The following is a 20356-nucleotide window of genomic DNA, read 5'->3' as shown; positions in this document are numbered from 1 at the left end:
TGTTGCTGTCTTTGAAGGAGCTTCTTGTCTGTTTACCTAAAATGCAAGGTTCACATACCACATCAAGTTCATCTGTAATCTCTTGGCCATACGACTTTAACACCTCTTTTACCTGTTGTTTATTTTGATGAGCCATTTTTTCGTGCCAGCAATTTAGGGTTTGCTTCTCACCTACGAAGGCAAAAGTAGATTGATGTGGTTTAAATCTCATTTTATAAAGGTTTCCTGCACGTTCCGCCAGCGCCGATATTTTGCATTGACTGTTTAAGATTTTTGACATGTGGTTGTTCGAAATCATAGTATAACCCTTGTCCAGTGCAGATCCTACTGAAAACAGGTTTATCTTCATATCTGGAACGAACAACACATTCTGCAATATGATTTTTGAGGTACTCTCACAGGTATCTGACAACAACTTGACATTACCAATACCTTCAGCTTTCAAAACTCTTCCGTCTCCAAATTTTACAAGCCTGTCTTTCTTCAAGACCCTATATGATGTGAACAGTTCCCTTCTACAGCACAGATGTTCTGAAGCTCCAGTGTCTAAAAACCAAGTATTGTCATCACATGTGTCACAGGTCAGAGCTGATGTAAACACAGTGAATGCTTCTTCGTTTCTGTTAGCATTATGGTCTTCATATTTTTGCATCTCCCTTTTGAAATGATAACAATTTCTTTTAATGTGCCCAATTTTATTACAGAAATGGCAGCGAATTGGATTTTTCACTGTACTCAATCTGAAACATTGGGCTCTCAGGTGGCCAATTTTTCCGCATTCAAGACACTTCGGATCGCCTTTTCTCGCAAGCAAAAGCTGTAGAGTCATCTTCTCTCGATGAGTAGGTTCTCTCCTCTTCCATTAGCAGTCTAGCAGTCAAATTTCCCAGAGTTCGCCCCTCAACTGAAACAGAATCCCAGGCACTGACGAAGTGAGCATATGTTGATGGCAAGGCCATAAGAATTTTGGTTATTACCATATTATCAGACAGTTTTTCGCCAAGTTGTTTTAAACTACTAACAGTCTCTTCGATTCTGGACAGAAATTCAGACATACTTTCACCCGGCACACACTGTAAATTAAAGAATTTATGTTGCAGCAGGTGTACAGAAAGTTCAGAATTTTTTTCAAACACAGTTAACAACTTCTTCCAAATTTCTTCTGCATTTTCACATGTCAAGACATGCGCCATAGGTCCTTCATTCAATCGTGTAACGATTATATCTTGAGCTAGAAAGTCCTTCTTTTGCCATTCTTGCAATGTTTGTTCATAATTTTCACTTCCTGGCTCAGGTTTTACGCATGTCCCAGTTACTACGTCATATACACCTTTTGCACGCAATGTAACAGCAATCTGGAATTTCCAAGTTTTCCAATTACTTTCGGAGCTTAGCTTGATCACGTTAGCTTCCATCTTGTTTGCAACAACACTACTGTTTATCTTGCGTGCACGAACTAAAACAATTTTTTTTTTTTTTATTTGTTTTCTGGGCCCATAACCTGTTGTAAATAAACACTTTTAGCCCACTTCCTTTTTATTCTCAACCAGATTTACCACAAAAGACAATATGTAAATACATTTTAGATAACTCACAGATACAGCCTCGACAACCGTAAACACTGCAAAAAACAAAATACCATATACAAAAAAACCAATACTACCAACTTCTGAGTTCACATATGTATTCTCGTTGATTTAATTATTTTCAACAAAAATGTAGTCTCTTTACCCAAGCCATGATATTTGAAAACATTCACCCTGAGTTGCATGCAAAGCATGTTGCTCCTAGCCAATGTAATAAACCTGTATGAGTTCGAAGTAGAGACTATTGCATAATGGGTGGAAAATATGTTATCACAAATGCAAACATAGATATGTGCTGTTTTGTTTCAAGCAAGCACCTACTTTCTGGGAGGAGTGTGTGGGATCGCCATCTACTGGTCCCGATCTTCTGAGCTCACCCTTGCACTGGCTTCCTTGTTCATTGCATTATGTAGTGTCGCACAGATAGCAGTGTTAAGCATCACAGTGGAATACTTTCCCACGACACTAAGGTATGTATCATAAAACAGTCTCGGTAGTTAATTAGATACCCAACATTTTTAATGATCAAATATTACAGACCTAATTAAATAATCAGGGAATCTAAAAATAGTTAAGATCAAATTTCTTGACACTTACAGCTCATTTTAACATTTTTTTATACCAGAAAAATCATTTTTATACATAATAAGCAAAAAAAAAAAAAAAAAGATCTACTATTCACAGGAATGTGCAGAATTTTGTGTGTGAAAGCTAAAACCTTTTCTAAGATATTCCACACAATTTAAGTGGACAGTCTCCAACTATTTATGTTTAATGTGCAACCATAAAAGAAATGCAAGTTTTGTGAACTTTAATTTCCAGCCGCAAGATTTTAATAACTTGCATTTGTAGTCTGGTCCTAAAATAATCAAACATACCTACATTACCTGTACTACATACACACTACTGGAAACTGGAACTCTTTTTTTTTGTGAAAGTTTCGTACTCCTATTTTGAACATCAAATTCTTGTTTCAGGAACATAGCTATCAGCCTTGGCCTAATATTGGGACAAACAGGAGCAATGGTCGGAAATATAACATTTCCAGCGTTGCTGAGTATCAACTGTACCATACCATTTATTCTAATGGGGTCATGTGCACTAGGTAAGGATGTACTTCGAAAACAATCTGTTATCAGGTATTGAATTCGTAATAAGTTTTAAAATAATTTGCAGAGAAATCAATTACTCAAATTTATAACATGTAACTTTACAATGAGAATTGCCACTTAAAATTAATAAATATTTTGTAAATGCTCAAAGCAATTGGTACAACCTATTTAGCCATTTTAAAGTGTAAAATTCATTAATAGGGAGAGTCAAAAATTTATATAAAAATTTTAATTCACTCTTTCTTCAACACAGACATAATTAAAGAGCAAATAACAATTTATCATTCTATATTATAGTAACTTGAAAGCCAAACCTTCTAGGGTTGCCTCAATATTCATTTATCTCAGCACTTCCTTGGCTTCCTATTTATGCATTGAGCATTCATTTCAGCCAAAACCTGCATCTTATCTGTTCACACAAGCCTAGAGTCCCCTGACTCAACCTATCTCCAATTATATGTTGGAAGCACAACTAATAGCTGAAGGCTTACCCTCTCATTTGCCGACAGCCACACAACGTGCCTTTATTTCTTTGTCCTGTGTATCTAACTGGCCTCTCATGCACATTGTCCATACTATTTCTATGCCTTGTGCCTTAATGCTCTCTTGCAAGCAGTCAACAATAAGGATGTCGTGGCTCATCTGCTCTTTATCTAACCATCTGCATGCCTCTAACCTTACAGCAAACAGCACCATTCAATTTTTGACATATCTTTTTAGCTCCTCCTAGCTGCAGTGACCTGCAATTGTTTTTAAAATTCATTTACTAAAATTATTTCTCAAGACATGTTGAAACAGTAATGAACCATTTTTATTTTCTTCATTTACCATAAGTAATGTTATGTATTTGTGCTATTTTGTTGATCACTTTACATAAATGTTAGAATAGTTTTCGTGAATGTCTTCTGAGCTTACAAATTTTACTAAAACAAATCTTAAAATATAAAATATTATTTAATTGTATACTATTGCTATATAAAATTTATTTAAAATATTTTACTTGTTTTAAAGACTATTTCATACAGTTTAATTGTATTTATTTTATGTTACTCAAAACAATATATATCAATCTTTTTTCTTCATTTTACAGGTTGTTCTGCACTAAGTACCTTACTCCCAAAAACTAAAAACAGAAGGAATTCGGTGGCACTTAAAAACACTGTAACTTAGTTATAAATAAGTTATTTCAATAAAAACTTTTTTTTACTTCTCACAACTAATAAAAATATAATTCTGTTTCATTTAACTAATTTTCCCACTTCCTTCCTTTCACTTCTTTCCTCAAATGAGCTTACACAAATGCCTAAGATTTTGTCTCACAGTGATCATAATTGCATGTGCATAAATTAAACTTATACAAAGACTGAGCAATGATTTTTCAGAAAATAACTATTATGATATCCAATAGTTTTTAAAGCAGGTATAAATTACTTAATTTTAAGCATACTTAAAGACAAAAATTAAGATAAACCTGTCTAAATTACTTAACCATAATGACCAAGAAAAAATGTCAGATAAAAGTACATACATATTGTCTTATGATGGAAGTTACAGAAATTTTTATTGTCAGTAACTTCAAAATTAATTTTTATTTAGAAGAACAAATTAAGAAAACTACTCAATGTTTGTACTTAAAACTTTGTGTTATATTCATTTATAAAATTAAGGTATACATACTATGCAACTCGAGGAACAGAAATATCATATCATATCATATGAATTTACGAATATCTGGAGTAATACATACTTAGCCATTCTATTTGTGTAGGTTTAAAAACAAACATGTGATTTACTGCGTAGAAACTGGGATGTGTCACCCAACTACTAAATTTTATTCACTATCCAGTGCAGTCGCACGTCCTGTAGAGGTTCAGTAAATGTGTTAAACTGATTCTGTCATTCTGTTGGAAAAAAATTATTTTTAATTAAACCTTTTCTATTCTGACATCTTGAAGTCCCTAGGTTACATTTCACATTCGGAATAACACAGCCACTTAAATGTAAACAAGGCTGCAATCAGAACAAAGTTTTACAATATCATAACAATGTTTTATATGCAACACTGTGGGTGAGCATACGCCTGAAAAAAAAACTTGTGAGTAGCAAACTGCAGTTACTAGTGAACTCTAAACGTTTATTATTTTTATACAACTTAAGTACTATGCAACATTTGTATTATGCGGTACAGTATGCCCACAAACAGCAAGCTCAGTGTAGCATTGTCTTATATATTACTTAAAGTTCAATAACGAGTGAATAATAGGCAGTTTGCAACCAATGCAAAAAATTCCTAGAACTCTTTAAGTGTACTTTTATAGTTTCTTTAGTTTTTATAATCAATTATGTTAAATAACTTTGCCATCGTATGAAAACATTTACAATAATTTGTAAACTATGTCTTTTAAAAATGTTTCAAATAAAATTTTTTCTACAATCATACTATTTGAATTCAATTATCATATTTAGGAGGTTTTTTTTTTTTAAAAATCTGAATTTGATATGAACTGATATTTCTACAGGCCTATAAAACAATTAAACTTTACCCTTCACTTAAACAAAACTGTTACACTCCAGCACTTGCTCTGTTCAGACTTCTTTGCTGATTTTATTGAATAATGCTGTTCAACCAATAAGTAACAAATTTACCCGCAAAACATAACATGGGGAAGTGGCATGCCATTTAAAGACCTCTTTGCACACATGCCCAGCACACGCACAGGCGCTTTATGGACGGACGTGTTCCTTCTCATACAGTACGAGCAGGGAAAATAGATCATCGCTCGGCCAGTGAACAAGCAAGTTACGAGTTGCTTAGCAGCTCTCGAAACACTTTAAGGACACACAGTGCAGACAATTTCACGTCTATGGTCCAGGAAGTGTCGTCTTAACCCTTTCAGTCTTTTATTCAGAAATGGGAATGCCCATGCAGAAATTACTTCAAGGACATTGGGGCCCTGGCAGGCTCAGTTGATAAGTGAATTTTGTTTGGTGCAGCTGGACAATCATTTCTTTGTTCAGGCAATAACATAATTTTCTTCATCAAGATAAGTTAACTGCAATGTTTCAACCAAGCAAATTATGCACTCTTGCTAGTGAACAATAAAATCTTTCGGAACTTGTGACTTAATCAACCGATAATTACCCTGAATAGCATGAAAAAGTTAACCTTAAATTTCTGAATTTCATTTATGCTTCATTGTTCAAATGTGAGGGAACTAGTATTATGAAAAAATTGGATCACTTTAGCTAGGTCAATATGACTCGCAGAGAGGGGTGGAGGGATAGAGGATATATCCCACCTCCCCCTACAATTCCTAAAAAATCTATAAAATCTATCATTTCCATCAACAAAAGAAAAGAATTTGAAAGCAAATATGTAGCAAGAAAAAAAATTATGTGTGCGCTCCTGATGACTTGCTACAGTGTGAATTGTTAAATCACGATCAAGCCCACGGTGTTTACAAATACTGGGAGAACCAAGTTCAGGACTTTAACATTCAATTTTACTACAACTTTTGTAAGTCACACTGGCATTTTTATGTATTATTATAATAAGTAATTTAAACATATCTAAATACCTCCCATATTTCAAAAGGCAGTTACAAACAAAAAACAAAGGTCCAGAAAAAATACTTTTATTTGTGAACAACTAATACTATGCCATTTTACACTACTTGGTTTTAAACATTATGTCCGGTAAATGGCATCTTCCATTATTGACACATTGACGAAGCCTTTCCTGAAGTTGTCCAAAGTTTGTCGTATCATTTCTGGTGGAATGGCAGCCACTTCCTGGGTGACTTGTCTCCTTAAGTGCTTGCATGTTGTGGGGTGATGTTTGTACACTTGCACATTTAAGTGTCCACGAAGAAAAAAATCACAAGGTGATAAATCAGGTGCCCTTGGAGGCCAGGCGATGTCTCCTCCCAAAAAGAGAATACGTCCAGGAAACAACTCTCCCAAAATTGCTGGAGCTCGCCAAGAAGTGTGAGCTGTGGCTCCGTCTTGTTGAAACCAAACTTCTCCCTCTGCATGGTCCCTAACAAACTGGTTTAACTTATGACGGTGGACGGTCTCAATCATGTAACAGTAGCGATTCAAATTAAATGTTACCATTAGCCCATCTTCTTCAAAAACATATGGACCCCACACACCAAATTCAGCAATGGCACACCAAACTGTCACACGAGGGCTCTGAAGTGGTCGTTGACGAGGGGTCTGAAGTGGTCATTGGTGAAGTTCCTGAGGGTTTTCTGCTGCCCAGTAGCAGAACTTTTGTTTATTTACAGTACCTGACAAGTGGAAGAGGGCCTCATCAGACAAAATCAACACAGTGCCAGGAGGAATGTACTGAAGAATTTCCTCCCACACAGCTCTGCAAGTTTCAAAATCTCTCTCACTTAGGTAATTCTTGTGTAGCCACAATTTTTTATGGGTGCATGTGAACATCTCTGTGCAGGATTCTTCTTACATTCCTATCAGACAATCCCAGGGCAGCTGCCTGTTTGAGTGCTGAACGCTTTGGAGATTTCTGGATGGACGCTCTCACATGCGCCACATTTTACAGCAATGTTACGGTCTGAGGTCGGTCAGATTTTCTTTTTGGTGCAGAACCTGTTGCTCTAAAGTTTGATATCCAAACATTAATAGTTTTTCTGCCCGGAATGCAATCATGTCGGCCAAGTTCAAACTTCTTACTGACAATAGCACTTATACAGTTATTAATTGATACCTCCTTCCCCACCGCAACTCATACAGCGCCCTCTCCAAACACAAGAGGTGTTTTTGCTGGACCCTATGCCATTTACAGAAACACCTATCTTTATGTTAGAAACCTTTTCTAACATAGAAACCTTTTCAGAGATAATTAGGATTACAGTGGATGCCTTCAACTATTTAAATATAATGTGTTACTATAAACTGAAAAGAAGTGTCAAAAAACAAAATGCAAGTTAGCAAAAGGCTGCTGGATTTTCAGCACCATTACTGTTTAGTTATGAACCTATTTTTGACATTCATGGCCAGTTTTTCAGATTTACTATATTTTCCTAACTTTCAAGACCTGTAGACACACTGAAATCATTTTGAAGGTAACAAGATTTAAAGATAATCTTGAATCCAATGATGAAATCTTTTTACACTGGGTGTTCACATGGAAAAAAAAATAAACTGAACTACAGTCCTTTCAAAAATATCATTGTGCACTTATTTGAAAAACAGATTAAAAATAAATGTTAAAATAACTTCTCATATTTGCAATGCTTAGCAAATTTCACAAAGACTATAAGAAATTACAAAATGTCATAGTTAATTTTAACAGTGATTTTTGCAGTAGGCAAATTTCCATTTAAAACTACAACATTTAAGCATTTCAATGACTAAAAGAAAAAAAATCAGCAAAAAAACTGCAATTTGTAGATGCTTGGTAACTGCAAACTTTTACTTGTACTTAACACTGAAATTGAGGGTAGAAAAGTTGAAAAAACACACATTAAAAAAAAATTAATCTTCAGTGAAACCTTTCCCAGCTGTTACAAATAAGAAATGCCAAATGGCGAAAAGAGTAACTAAAGAGGTGAGGACCCTATATACATAAAAAATAGGCCCCTAAAACAAAACAGTTTGAAGAGTCGTTTTGCATAAAGATATACAAATACAATCCTTAAGAATACAGTTTAAAAAATTACTATGTTCTATAAGACCTAAAAAACTAAATACTATGACATAACTTCAAAAGCAAGTTATCATGGTGTCAAAGGATACACATATACATACTTACAATAATATTGGAATGGTTGGCCACAGATGGTGGTATTTATTTATTCTTTGGTTGATTTGAACTGCACAATACACTGTTCTGTAAATTACAGTTACCAGTCACGAAGTAACTTTGTCAATAAAATCACATTTCTAACCCAAGAAATTCATATTTCATCTGGCCGTACTTGCCGTTCGCCTTCGATCAGAAACATCTGCAAGGCCCTGTACAACAAATAAGAACCCAACTGCTGTTGCTGGGTCTTGGTCCACGTGCTGGCGACTCCGTAATATTCACCCCTTTTGCAGTTCCTCAAGTTTCTCAAGCCAATGGCATCGATCATGGCCGCCTCCCGGGTAAACGCTTCCGCTGGGATGACGGTCTGGAAAATGTGGAGGCACACCACGCCCAAATCCTGACGCCAAACGTCCAGGATGAGCCGAACCTTACTGTTGACGTGGGGCCTCGGTTTCTTCCAAGCCGCCACCGCCTCGTACAAATGAGCGTAAGGGCGGGCACGCGTCCCCTTGCCCACATAGAACACAGCAGACAGGAAGGCGGACCACTGCTCTTGCCGGGACAGCGTCTCACCGCGACGAGGCAGGTTGCGAGACACCCGGGGGTCCAGCAGCAGGTAAGTGAAGGAAGTCTTCAGCACGCCTTTCCGCCATCGACAAGTACGGTCCGGAGACGAAAACTGCTGAGACACTGCTTGCTCAAGTGCAGCGTATGAATTTACAGTCTCAATGTTATTCAGTGCTTTCTCCAGGACACTACTGTACTCTGAAACAAAAAATTAACTTAACTACACATATTTTTACATTTAAAAACTTACATCATGTATCTTAAAACCATTTTGTTTTGTTTTATTTTTCCTTTTGTATATACGTAATTCCTAATTTACTTTCCTCCAGTCTTCATTTTCAAGTAAACTTCTAAAGGATACTTGAAATGTAATTTATGACTTGAAGATGAATATTGTACTTAATTAATTGCACTGCTTTTGCAGTCACTGGAAACCTATAGCTCTACGAACCAATAATGTTAAGTTAAGGATGAAACTACTGTACATTCCCCATTTCCAGCATACACAATATATTTGAAGGGAGCAATGGTGGAGTAAAATAACTTCAGATATTCATGAATCATCTCACAATCATCAATGTGGATGATCACAATTTGAGTTATCTATGTTAAACTCTTCCAGTATGTGCTATAGACTAATAATAATCTATACAAATATAATTGACTACACTTCAAGATTAAAACTGCCAATCTATGTAAGTGCCTCAAATTTTTAAAATTTTCAAATCGCACATTTCTATGAATGGCATTTGACCTACTTGTGAACAATTTGTAATAAGGCTGGCTTTACAAATAAAGTCATGGCGAAGACACTACTTACCATTCATACCACAACAATTATGTGAATTATTTATATTAAGTATATTTATCGTATTAACCCACAAATAATGTGACTCTGAATACAATGCAACCCCAAACTTCTTGATTATGAGTTTATGAAAAATACTTTATGGACTGGAAATCGCAATTCAAGTTTATATAGCACTTGAAAATTGTTTAAAATATTAGATTAATTCCATATTTTCTACCCCTTCTGGTGCCACTTTCATCATGGTCTCTTTAGAAACACCAACCTGCAGTTAGAAAATATTTGTTTTATGACTAGTTCCAAAGAATGTGGTGATTACAGTGGTTAACAGCTGTCTAAAGTGGTATGTGACACATTTAAGAGGAAAAACCTGTAGTTTTTCAACTCGGCTGTTCCCAATGACAAAATACAAGTTTGAAAATATAATGAGACCCACACTTTTAGTTTCCCCAATTTTATTTTATTTATTTATTTATGTTTGTGACATGCCCAACAGTTTGAAACTTCGATGGTGGGCACATCATACACACATACACATATATACACGTACACACATACAGATGATGTAAATACAAAATTGTAGCATTATAATCAGATAATTACAGTATTTACTTTACTGCAGAAATAAATATTTATAGAAAAATGTTTTGTCATGAACTAGCTAGGCCTATAATAAAAGTCATACCATACATTAAATCTAAAAATAAATCAAACTTACAATAAAGATCTACAAACGTATCTCTCACCTCGAACTATGTTTCCTGTGGGAGGAGGCAGCGACAAGTGTTTATGCAATGCATATAATCTCTTCAGATACACTCTTTTGGTAGTGGCTGTGATAGGACCAATATTCTGCCCCAGCTTCCTAAGGTCTTTGCGGAGGGTATCGCTGTCATAATCCAAACTGATAGGGAATGAAGCAGCAGTGGACGAGACTGCATCATCTGGCAAGAATTCAGATGGGTTAACATTTCCCCGATTTTTCCATTACTTTCCATTCCAAAATTACAATTTTTGCTGATAAAATTTTTAAACTTATTTACATATTTTGCAATATTCCGAAAGAAATAGCTGCACTAGTCCAAACAGAACCATGCATATGTCATTCTACAGTGCGTGTGACTATGTATGAAAACACCACCTGGAAAAAATTATGTGTTCCAAGTCAGGTGCTGACATACCGAAGCACGATATTTAACAAGCACAGAGAACATTATCGCCCAGCAACATGTGCACTGCTTTCGAAATAATAATTCTTCTCAAAAACCTCCATAATCACAATAAGGAACAACGCAGGAAATTTTTCTTTAAGATGCAAACTATGCTTCTATAAAAAATTATTTATTTATTATTCAACTAAAATTTTTGAAAACCAAGAGATTTAAACATACAAATCAAACAATTTTGTCCATAAGTCACTGGTATTTTAGTTTTCTATTGATTAGTTTTTGAAACTTTAATTTGGAAGATAAAATCAATGATTGAGCAACTTCCGAAACTGTGTACACAGTTCCATCAGCAGTAATAAAATTAATACTGAAATTATAATTTTTTTTTCACCACCTTACCGTTTACAATTTTACACTTTGCTAGCATCTGTGTCTTAAAGTAAACTGAACATTAATTTATTTTGTTCTTTTTACAGCACTTTTTTGATCCCCTTAAAATTTAAAAAAGAAGTCCTCTCTAATTTTCACATAAAACTATATTCTAAAGAAATTCAGTAAACTTTTTGCAGTCTTTCAAAAACAAGTTTTATTGTGCTTGCTAATAAATATGTGCATTTGAAAAGAAATTAGCAACTTACCTACCTCGCTCTTCTTGCAGCGCAGAACTAGAATGTTTGTCTTCTGTGAGTAACTGCAAACTAAAAAAAAAAAAAAAAAAAAAAAAAAAAAAAAAAAAAAAAAAAAAAAAAAAAAAAAAAAATCATGACTATTACTACTTGTTTCTTGTTATGTATTGATTTTTACGAAAAAGAACCTACAGATTTAATCTGTGTGGTAACCAGATTTTTAAATCATCCTGAAAGCACAGTAAAATCAGCCTTCACAGTGTGAAACAAGTATTTGACAGATTACAGAGATTAGAGTATTCTTTGTCTGAACATTCAAAAATATGTATTCTTTGTTGTATGGATGGGGTTTTACACTGCACAGTTTTGCACAGAAACTTAAGGCAATGGGATGTCCAAGATTAATATGGGCTCCAAACCACCTGGGTTGAAACTGTGGGTTCATAAATTAACTACTGTATTTACTCGCATAATGTCCGCAGTAATTTGGCTACATTTTTGACCAAAAAAAATGGGGTGCGGACATTATGAGGTGAAGTCCGGGAAAAAAATTTTTCCCTCAAAATTTTACGTTTTGGGTAGAGTAAAAAAATTGTTCTCTCATAATTAGTTTACTAGCCGAGCGCTGGTGACTGGTGACCCTCCGCAGCGGACGTGAGAAATGTGACAGGTGTCTAAATATTTGGGTGCCGGCGATTAGTGGAAGACGCCTCTCATTTTTTTCTTCTTCTCTCACTCGCGTGTGCGCTCTTACGTTCAGAAGCCACAGCTAGCCTACACAAAATAAACGCTTTGCGTGAAAATATATTTTTTTAATCTTTCATTGAGATGGCCACTGACGGCATGGGGCAGATGTCTAATGTCTGCATTAGCCGGCGCCGGCGAGTCTCCCTCCCTGTCCCTTGTCATTGTCTGTATAAAAAAACCGTGCGCATGTACCCCCACCACTTCTCCACTACCTCCCCTACTTTGTGACGTAGTGTGAGTTGACGTGTACTTGTGCTATATATAGCCCATCCCCTTGCAACTCGCGTGACGTCACAGGCAGCTGCGCAGTGGAGTGCGAGTTTCTGAGTCCGGACGGTTTCACCACGCTACAAAACCCTCTCAGCGACCGCTCCGGAGAAATGAACTCAAGGTCAAAGCATTGTTGACAGCGTCTGTAATTTTCCATCCCGTTACTGTGCCTTTCAGGGGTGGCCAAGGTTGCTTTGTCTGGTGCGGACTTAATGCGGATTTTAAAAAATTCCATTTCAAGTATTTAAAAAGAAATGTGCTGACATTATGCGATGGCGGACATTATGCGATTAAATACGGTAGTAATGGGGTTCAGTTTTTCGCTAGATACAGAACTAAACTCTCTCAGTAGATAGTTACCTGTCACGCTCAACCAAAAACACTTTCTCCAAGAGGACGACGCCTTCTTCGTCATCAGTGTACCTGTACTCTTCACAAAGCGGTACCAACGAGTTACGACTGTCAACACTAACTGAAGAGCACTCCCTGGGGCTTGGTTCTGGCTCAGCAGTGTCCACAACAGGTGGCTGAGAACACGTCCTTGGGCCAGACATGGAGCCACCTTCGTCGCTGGTCATCAGGTCGGACACTTGTACAGTGGGGACCCGTCTGCGATGGTGTTCCACCGAGTTACGCACAGCACTCTCATCTTCAGTCAACAAACTACCAAACATGTCCTCACAACTCAAGTACGCTGCACCTTCCACAGAGCCATCTTTTGTCTTATTCTCACACGTTTTCTCGCTCCCTGCCTCTTGCAAATCTACATCAGTTTTTCCTCTTGTGGGCAGAACACTACATTTGTCTTCAAAGTGGTGTACCAAACTGCAATTTTTATCAAAAGATTTCAGTTCTTCAAGAACCAAATCACTTGAAGTAGATCTGTTTCCTTCCGTAGGCACACTGGGTAATACGTCAGCATCATTCATACTGCTGCTATCAGAATGCAGCACTGTGTCACAAGTGTTAAAATTTTCCTTAATGGATTCATTACCACCACCTTTGTCACAACGACCTGGTATCTTTACTGAACCAGTATCTCCCCTGCAGGCTAGGACATGCTTCAGTTCGGAGAGGAAGTCTTTGTGCTCATTAGATTTATTATTACTAACCTTATTAACTGATATTATGCTGGTATTCACAAATTCTCCATGACTATGCAATGATATTATATTTTCTTCAATATGTGACTTGTTGGTAAACGGCTGTTGTTTATTTTCTGAGCACACAGGCGCAAACGATGGTCTAAAATACTGTGTCTGTGTGCCTGCAGATCGAGTCTCTGGGGCTTGCAGCTCTACCGCAGGATCGGTGACGTGTCCCGAAGAGAGGTTCTCGCTGGGTAAAATAGCTTTACCTGTGAGGGAAAAATGAATCATAAGTCTTAGTGTCACTTCTGTTTGCCAGACATAAAAATGACACATAACCCAGATTTACATATTCAAGCAATTAGTTTTATAATTTGATAATTAATTTAAAAAATTTCAAAAGAAATCTTAAAAAATTCTATTTGAAGAATTTTTATAATGGTTGATTACAATTGGTTTTAAATACATAAATATTATCAATTAGCGAAGTTTTCAATATTTTTAATGACATATAATACCAACATACCTATTATTAAATTTACTGTTTGTGCTTTATCACTTATAGTAATCAGACACACAGGTTACATACTGAACCAAGTGGATATACAAATCCAAAGCTAGCACGAGAATTCAAACCTGGCCTACTACTTAACACTAATGGTTACCAGCTTGAAACCTAACTTAATCAACTATTTACTTGCTACTGTTCCTACGTTGATTTTTAACTGCCATAGTTTTAATCACAAATTCAACCTAATGTGATGGCATGCACAAATACTTATTTAAAATTACAAACATAAAAATGAATAATTTATTATTTGTATTTGATTTCAATTATTTACACATCAAAATAACGAATATTTGTTTGTATTTTAAGCACAGTGAATCTGTTTCATATTAATTCATATAATGATCAAAATTAAGGTTGAATTATTGTTGTACATTATAAATGTGAAAATCCAAAATTCCCTGAATTAACAGGCCTGATATTACTACTCAAGTCTATTTTCACATGGGAACAGTGAACATCAGAACGGCTTAAGTTAGAAACAATGTGATCAAACAATAAGCTGTTAGCTGGAAAAAAAACCTAAAAATTTAAAAGCATAGGTACATATTTTTACAGTTTAGTTTAAGACGTTACAAAATTAAATTTAAAATGAAACACCATGTAAAGGTATTTTTTTATATTACCCTAAAATTATTTTTAAAAAATTTAAATGATATTTTTTCCCTCTTTAATTATATGAATTTGATATTCATGCTAAAACCGGTATCTGAACAGGCCTACAGGTTCCTGTAGTTTCACCACAAACCCCTGGCAGGTTCACACACCCGGGTTGCTGGCGCTCACACCCTGCCCCTGGAAGCTCTCCAGCAACCGCAGCGCGGTCACCTGCCGCTTCAGCCGGGCGTGCTGGAAGGCATCGCGACCCTCCTCGTCCGTCAGCCGAGGGTCCCCGCCGTTGACGAGCAGCAAGTACAGGGTGGCGACCTGGCCCCACACCGCGGCCACGTGCACTGGGGTCAGGCCCTCCACCGATCTGCACGCACCACCGTACCACACCTACCGCTCTCAGCCACCACGACAACCTTCCTCAACGATATCGCCAATATCCTTGAGGTTATTCAGATCACGTGCCTCCCACCCAGACAATCCAGGTTTCGCAAGAAGGCCACATCAATGCATTTTGTTGCTGCTCCATCTCGTCAGTCTCCAATAACCTCGATGTTGACAAAATGTTGAACCTGAATATGTGCAATGCAGTCTGCATGACATCCCGCAATTGGGCTTTCCCCCAGTAGCAAGGATTCCCCCCACCATCCCTTTTTCTACTCACCCATTTTTCTCTTGTCTCTTGCACCTCTCACTTCCAGTACTTTCCCCTGCAGCCTATTCCACTCCCACCCTCATCAGGAATTAGTACTTTTCTCTTTCTGTTTAGCTCCACTCCCTCTGATGGTCTCTCCTGAATCAACCTCTGTGCAACCCACCCACCCGCTTCCCCCAACCGCCCCTCCCCCTTTGATAACTTTGAACATGTTAACATAAGAAACCTTTCAGCATGTATTCATGTGTGCAGAAGCCAAGCTAGTGGAGTGGTCAAGTCACTCGTCTCCCAACAGGTGGTATGGGTTTGATTCCTGGCGGGGTCAAACACACCTTTTTTATGTGGAAAATGTGGAGAATAGTACTCAAGCAGTGAGGGATCCCTCCCTTCCCCCTCCACCAAATAAACAAAATTCCATCAATGAAATACTGGCATCACTAAACAACTTAGACCTGGTAGAATTTAAGTCTATTTTACGACAACCTAAATCTATAATTTGCTTAAATGACATATGCGCAAATTACTGCATCTACATTCTTTCTCGCCAAAACCCAAAAATTTTCCCGCTTATATCGTAAGAACACACTAGTCGTAATTGCTTCAGCACATCCTTGTTTATTGCGATATTAATTATTAATATTAACATTAATTATTAATTAGGTAACAACCAAATCTATTGCTTTGTATTTTTTCCCCTTCAACAGATGCAAAACTAACCTAACACATAACTCACCTCTCACCTGAAACATCAAACTAAATGCACATAAAAATACAAATCACAACAATTTAAAAGCTATAAAAACCCACTTACCTTTCTAGGCTTTATGATAATAATCTTTTACTGTCAATATTTCTCTCGTAGATATTAAATTTACACCATAAACAATTGCCATTCCTCCATTTAATTTATCCTACAACGCGTAACACGAACCATTTTTTTCCTACTCACTCCTAAATCACACCACCACACATTCTTTCTCTAAAATGCACAGTTATATTAATTTAATATAAATAAACACGGATTTGCTCTTCTCTCTTGACTAATTTCCACACATATCCAATAAATTTCTTAATATCTACTTATTACTTCTTGTGTACTTATTCAGTTTATCAAAATATTTATTTCCTTACTAACACACCTCGTACCACAATCACTTTTTTTTTTTCACTGAGCTATTTTGTCTTTCACTGTTGCCAATTTTATATACTATACTTTCCTTTATTCCCCAATTCAATTTCTTAGCATTGCAACTTCCATGTCGTCATACGTTTACCCTACTTTATTTCCAACCAAAAGGAATCCAAATCATAAAATGAACTTGACCCCAAATTTCCCTGACAACGTTTTAAGTAATTTACCTATTTTACAATTTTCTGAAAGAAACAAAAACATTCCGGACTCCACTATCCCTATAGCTGTACTAGTTAAAACAGAACCTTACATATGTCATTTTACAGTGTGTGTGACTGCACTAAAACACCATCTGAAGAAAATGTTTTCAAAGTCAGGTTGATGGCATGCAGTAGATGACATTTCCCCCTCAAATTACTATCACTGAGGAATTACCATGATTTTCCAGTTTTAATGTAAACTTCTCTTGACCAATTTCAACTTCCCTGACTTTTCCCAGACTTTCCAGAAAGTGGACACCCTGGTTTAGTCATGGTATATTTAATTTCTTATAAAATCATCCATTACAGATTCCTTTAAGCTCTCTCGAAACCTATCATTACAATTATAGTTTGAATGAATATAAACATTTTCACTTACCTTACGTTTGGGTCTCCTCCATACTGCAGAAACAGTTTTGCTGCGTGGAACCCGTACGATTCTTTCCCAATAGCAACAGCGATATGAAAGGGAGCCACTCCATACTCTGGCAGAATGAGATTAGGACTTGCTCCTTTCTTCAGAAAACACTCCAAACCACTTCAACAAAATAATAAAATATAAATTGTTTTACTATATTAAGTTTGATATCACATCTACTAATGATATTGAAAACTTCTGTTAACTGAATGCTGAACCCCTTATCTAAAACAATAAAACTTATTATTTGTTGTAAAAAGCCCTTATTTAATTCCCCTCAATCCCTTAAAAAATTATTATTTTTTTCATTTCAAAGGTAAATATTTAAGCTTAATTATCTCCCCCCCCCCCCCCCAAAAAACAAAAAAAAAATTTTGATAAAAAATCCAAAATGGACAAAAATAAATGATAATTGTGCAATTACAGTAACACAAAATGCATATTCCTAACAAGGCCAATTTAACATTTGAATAGGTACTGATGTAACATAACTTAAAACCTAGGATGAATCCATTGTTCGGCATGTAGGTTAAAATGTTAAACAGCAAAAGAAAAATATTTTTTATGTCACCATAAAGATGATACAGGCCTAATGAGCATTGAAAATTTAACAAATCAAGAGTCTCCCTTATTTTAACGATGATACTTAGAAATGTTAATGGTTAAAAGTGTCAAAAATTAGTAAACACATGTTTATCTCCACTTATTGGGCCATACTGAGTTTATGATACATATGTTGTTGGATAAAACGCTGCTAGTGATGGGTGTACTCCACTCTTTCGTGCTCCAGAAAGGGTGATGCAATTTTTTGTGATTATAAAAAGTCAAAATATAATACCATACTTTAGTAATATAACTAACCAAGATTACTAGTAATGAAAAACACTATTTTCGAGATCATACTATACATTTTTTGAGAAGCCCTCAAACTTTACAATTACAACCTAAATTACATTAAATTAGTGGCAAAATTTACGTGTTCCACTTTAACACCTTAAATAAAATTTAAACCAACCACATGAAACAAAAACTATAAAAATAATTTTTATAATAAAAAAAATACCAGGTATTTCGTTTCAACGTATTGTACAATAACCTAGTCACTTCCTTCGTGGAGTCCATCGTTCACAAACAAAACGAGTCTCTATTTTCCATTCTGCATAAACAACAAAAAAAAAAAACACCCCACTTCACCCTAAACCACAAAATAACTAAAATATTGTCATTAAAAAACGCTTCCCTCCATCTTTTTCGCGCCAAAACATTTCACAGAGCAAACAAGGCAGCAAGCGCAGTGTTGCCAGGTCTACCACTCACCAAAACAGGAGATTGAACCGTGAAAAAACAGTAGAAAGAAGTAGATATCCTAAACATATAGCTTTCCTTTACAATTAATTTAGTAAACCTATTTTTACACACATTTACTTTTAAATTAGTAACAAAAACTTGTTTCACACACATTACATATTAAGATACACAAACCACAAGAATTTTTTTTTTATTTTCACTGACCTTATAAAAAACTGATGAAAACAAAAAGTTGCTTGTAGCCTGCTCCTTCTTCAATTACCAAAACGTCAGTCATCATTATTATCATCATCATCATCATCATCATCACTGTCATACATTTTGTTTTGAACTCTCTTAATTATTGTACTAGTTACATCAAAAGAAAAGCATTCGGATTTAGAAACTAGTCTCTTGGTGTGTAACAAACCGCATACTGTCTTTGATGATAGCCTGTTCCTGGTTTTCGTTTTCATCAAATTCACTGCTGAAAACACTCGTTCCGCTGTAGCACTCGAATGGGGTAGACTCAAAAGACTCCAAATAAATTTGGCTAGTAAAGGAAATACCTGGTTGGAGTCTGCGTATGATTTTTTACGGACACTATCCCAGAAATCTTGTACTGTGTCTTTACTGCCACTACTACCACCAATTTCCGTATTACGTAGCAATCGCCATTCTGTATCGAGTTGTTGGATCTCATTTTCTTTTATTAATCTTGGAAACAGGGAAGCCAGTGGTGCAATAGATTGACAAGGTGATATTTTAGTAGGATCTAGCACTTCAAGCATAGTGAAAATAGGATCATTGAAAGGAAAACGATCTGTAATCTGTTTCACAGATTCAATGTAGAAATCTAGGCAACGCAATTTGAGAAGTTTCACATGCTGCTCAGAAAGTTTTTTTTTTGACAAAGAAATATTAAATTTTGCCCCAAAATAGACATTTTCCAACGGCAGAAAAACTCTAGGATCTTTATAATCAACTTTATCTACATCAATGGATCTTACAATTTCTGGTTTAACATAGCACTCGAGGAGAGTTTTTAATACAGAAACTACACTCGGCCTCAAATTTTGAATTTGTGGTTGCTCACTCTGCATTTGCTTGTTCAGGATATTGAACATAGGCAAAACAAACTGAAGAAACTCAAGATACAATTTGTTGAAGGGTGATTTTAATTTTTGAAGAATGGCATCTGATGCTAATAACTTATCTTCAAAGGCAGCCTGGGTGAAAAAAAGTATGAGGGCATCATACTGCTCCAAAACCCGAGATACAACCAACTCAAGGGATAACCATCTTGTCTGACTTGGATGCAACAGCTTATGTGGCTTTACATTCACAAAACTTTGAAATTCTTTGAAGGATTCAATACGTTTAGAACTTGAATGAAAATAATTAAAAATATCACGGACCAAATCTTCCGGTTCCCTTGGAAGCTTCGCACAAGCATATGATGAACACAAATGGAATGAGTGGCAAATACACCTCATTATAAAAAGGTCGGGCATGTCGTTTTTCAAAAGAATAGATAATGAATGTCTTTTACCCATCATTACACTAGCGTTATCAGCAGCGAAACCGATTAGGTTTTCTTTGTAAGGAATATTTTCCTTCTCAAATGACTGTACCAAGCTGTTATGCAAGTTAACAGCATTTGCTTCACTCACAGGAA

General features: G+C 36.0%; 2 protein-coding genes across 4 annotated transcripts in view; one reads left to right on the top strand and one right to left on the bottom strand.

Annotated features, from left to right (window-relative positions):
- The window catches only part of LOC134541921 (synaptic vesicle glycoprotein 2B-like), a 39675-nt gene extending 35731 nt beyond the window's left edge, over positions 1-3944 (top strand). Inside the window, exons 10-12 of the mRNA XM_063385666.1 lie at positions 1897-2056; positions 2564-2691; positions 3789-3944. Coding sequence (XP_063241736.1) covers positions 1897-2056; positions 2564-2691; positions 3789-3868 — 368 coding nt within the window. The 3' untranslated portion in view covers positions 3869-3944. The remainder of the gene's footprint in view (positions 1-1896; positions 2057-2563; positions 2692-3788) is intronic.
- Positions 3945-8484: 4540 nt separating this feature from the next.
- Positions 8485-19616, bottom strand: LOC134541983 (ankyrin repeat and LEM domain-containing protein 1-like). 3 transcript variants are annotated; one of them, XM_063385755.1, is made up of 7 exons: positions 18455-19616; positions 17353-17511; positions 15085-15293; positions 13022-14018; positions 11661-11716; positions 10596-10793; positions 8485-9239 (listed from the first exon to the last, which is right to left on the bottom strand). In XM_063385755.1, the coding sequence occupies exons 1-7, from the start codon at positions 18511-18513 to the stop codon at positions 8623-8625; spliced, it is 2295 nt and encodes a 764-aa protein (XP_063241825.1). In that variant the 5' UTR covers positions 18514-19616; the 3' UTR covers positions 8485-8622. The 3 variants fall into 3 exon arrangements, with proteins under 3 accessions (XP_063241825.1, XP_063241826.1, XP_063241827.1); XM_063385756.1 differs by having other exon boundaries at positions 18488-18670; XM_063385757.1 differs by lacking the exon at positions 18455-19616 and having other exon boundaries at positions 17358-17415.
- Positions 19617-20356: the final 740 nt, after the last annotated feature.

Source organism: Bacillus rossius (assembly GCF_032445375.1).
Source record: "Bacillus rossius redtenbacheri isolate Brsri chromosome 4 unlocalized genomic scaffold, Brsri_v3 Brsri_v3_scf4_2, whole genome shotgun sequence".
NCBI lineage: Eukaryota > Metazoa > Arthropoda > Insecta > Phasmatodea > Bacillidae > Bacillus > Bacillus rossius.
This window is presented reverse-complemented; position numbering and strand designations above follow the sequence as displayed.

What these genes read in the sequence shown, in the direction of transcription:
- LOC134541983 (XM_063385755.1), bottom strand. Translation starts at nt 18,513, where the DNA reads ATGGACTCCACGAAGGAAGTGACTAGGTTATTGTACAATACGTTGAAA. An exon ending in ACGTTGAAACGAAATACCTG is followed by an intron (nt 17,512 to 18,454) that starts GTATTTTTTTTA and finishes ATTTTGTTGAAG; the next exon opens with TGGTTTGGAGTGTTTTCTGA. An exon ending in GGAGGAGACCCAAACGTAAG is followed by an intron (nt 15,294 to 17,352) that starts GTAAGTGAAAAT and finishes TGGTGCGTGCAG; the next exon opens with ATCGGTGGAGGGCCTGACCC.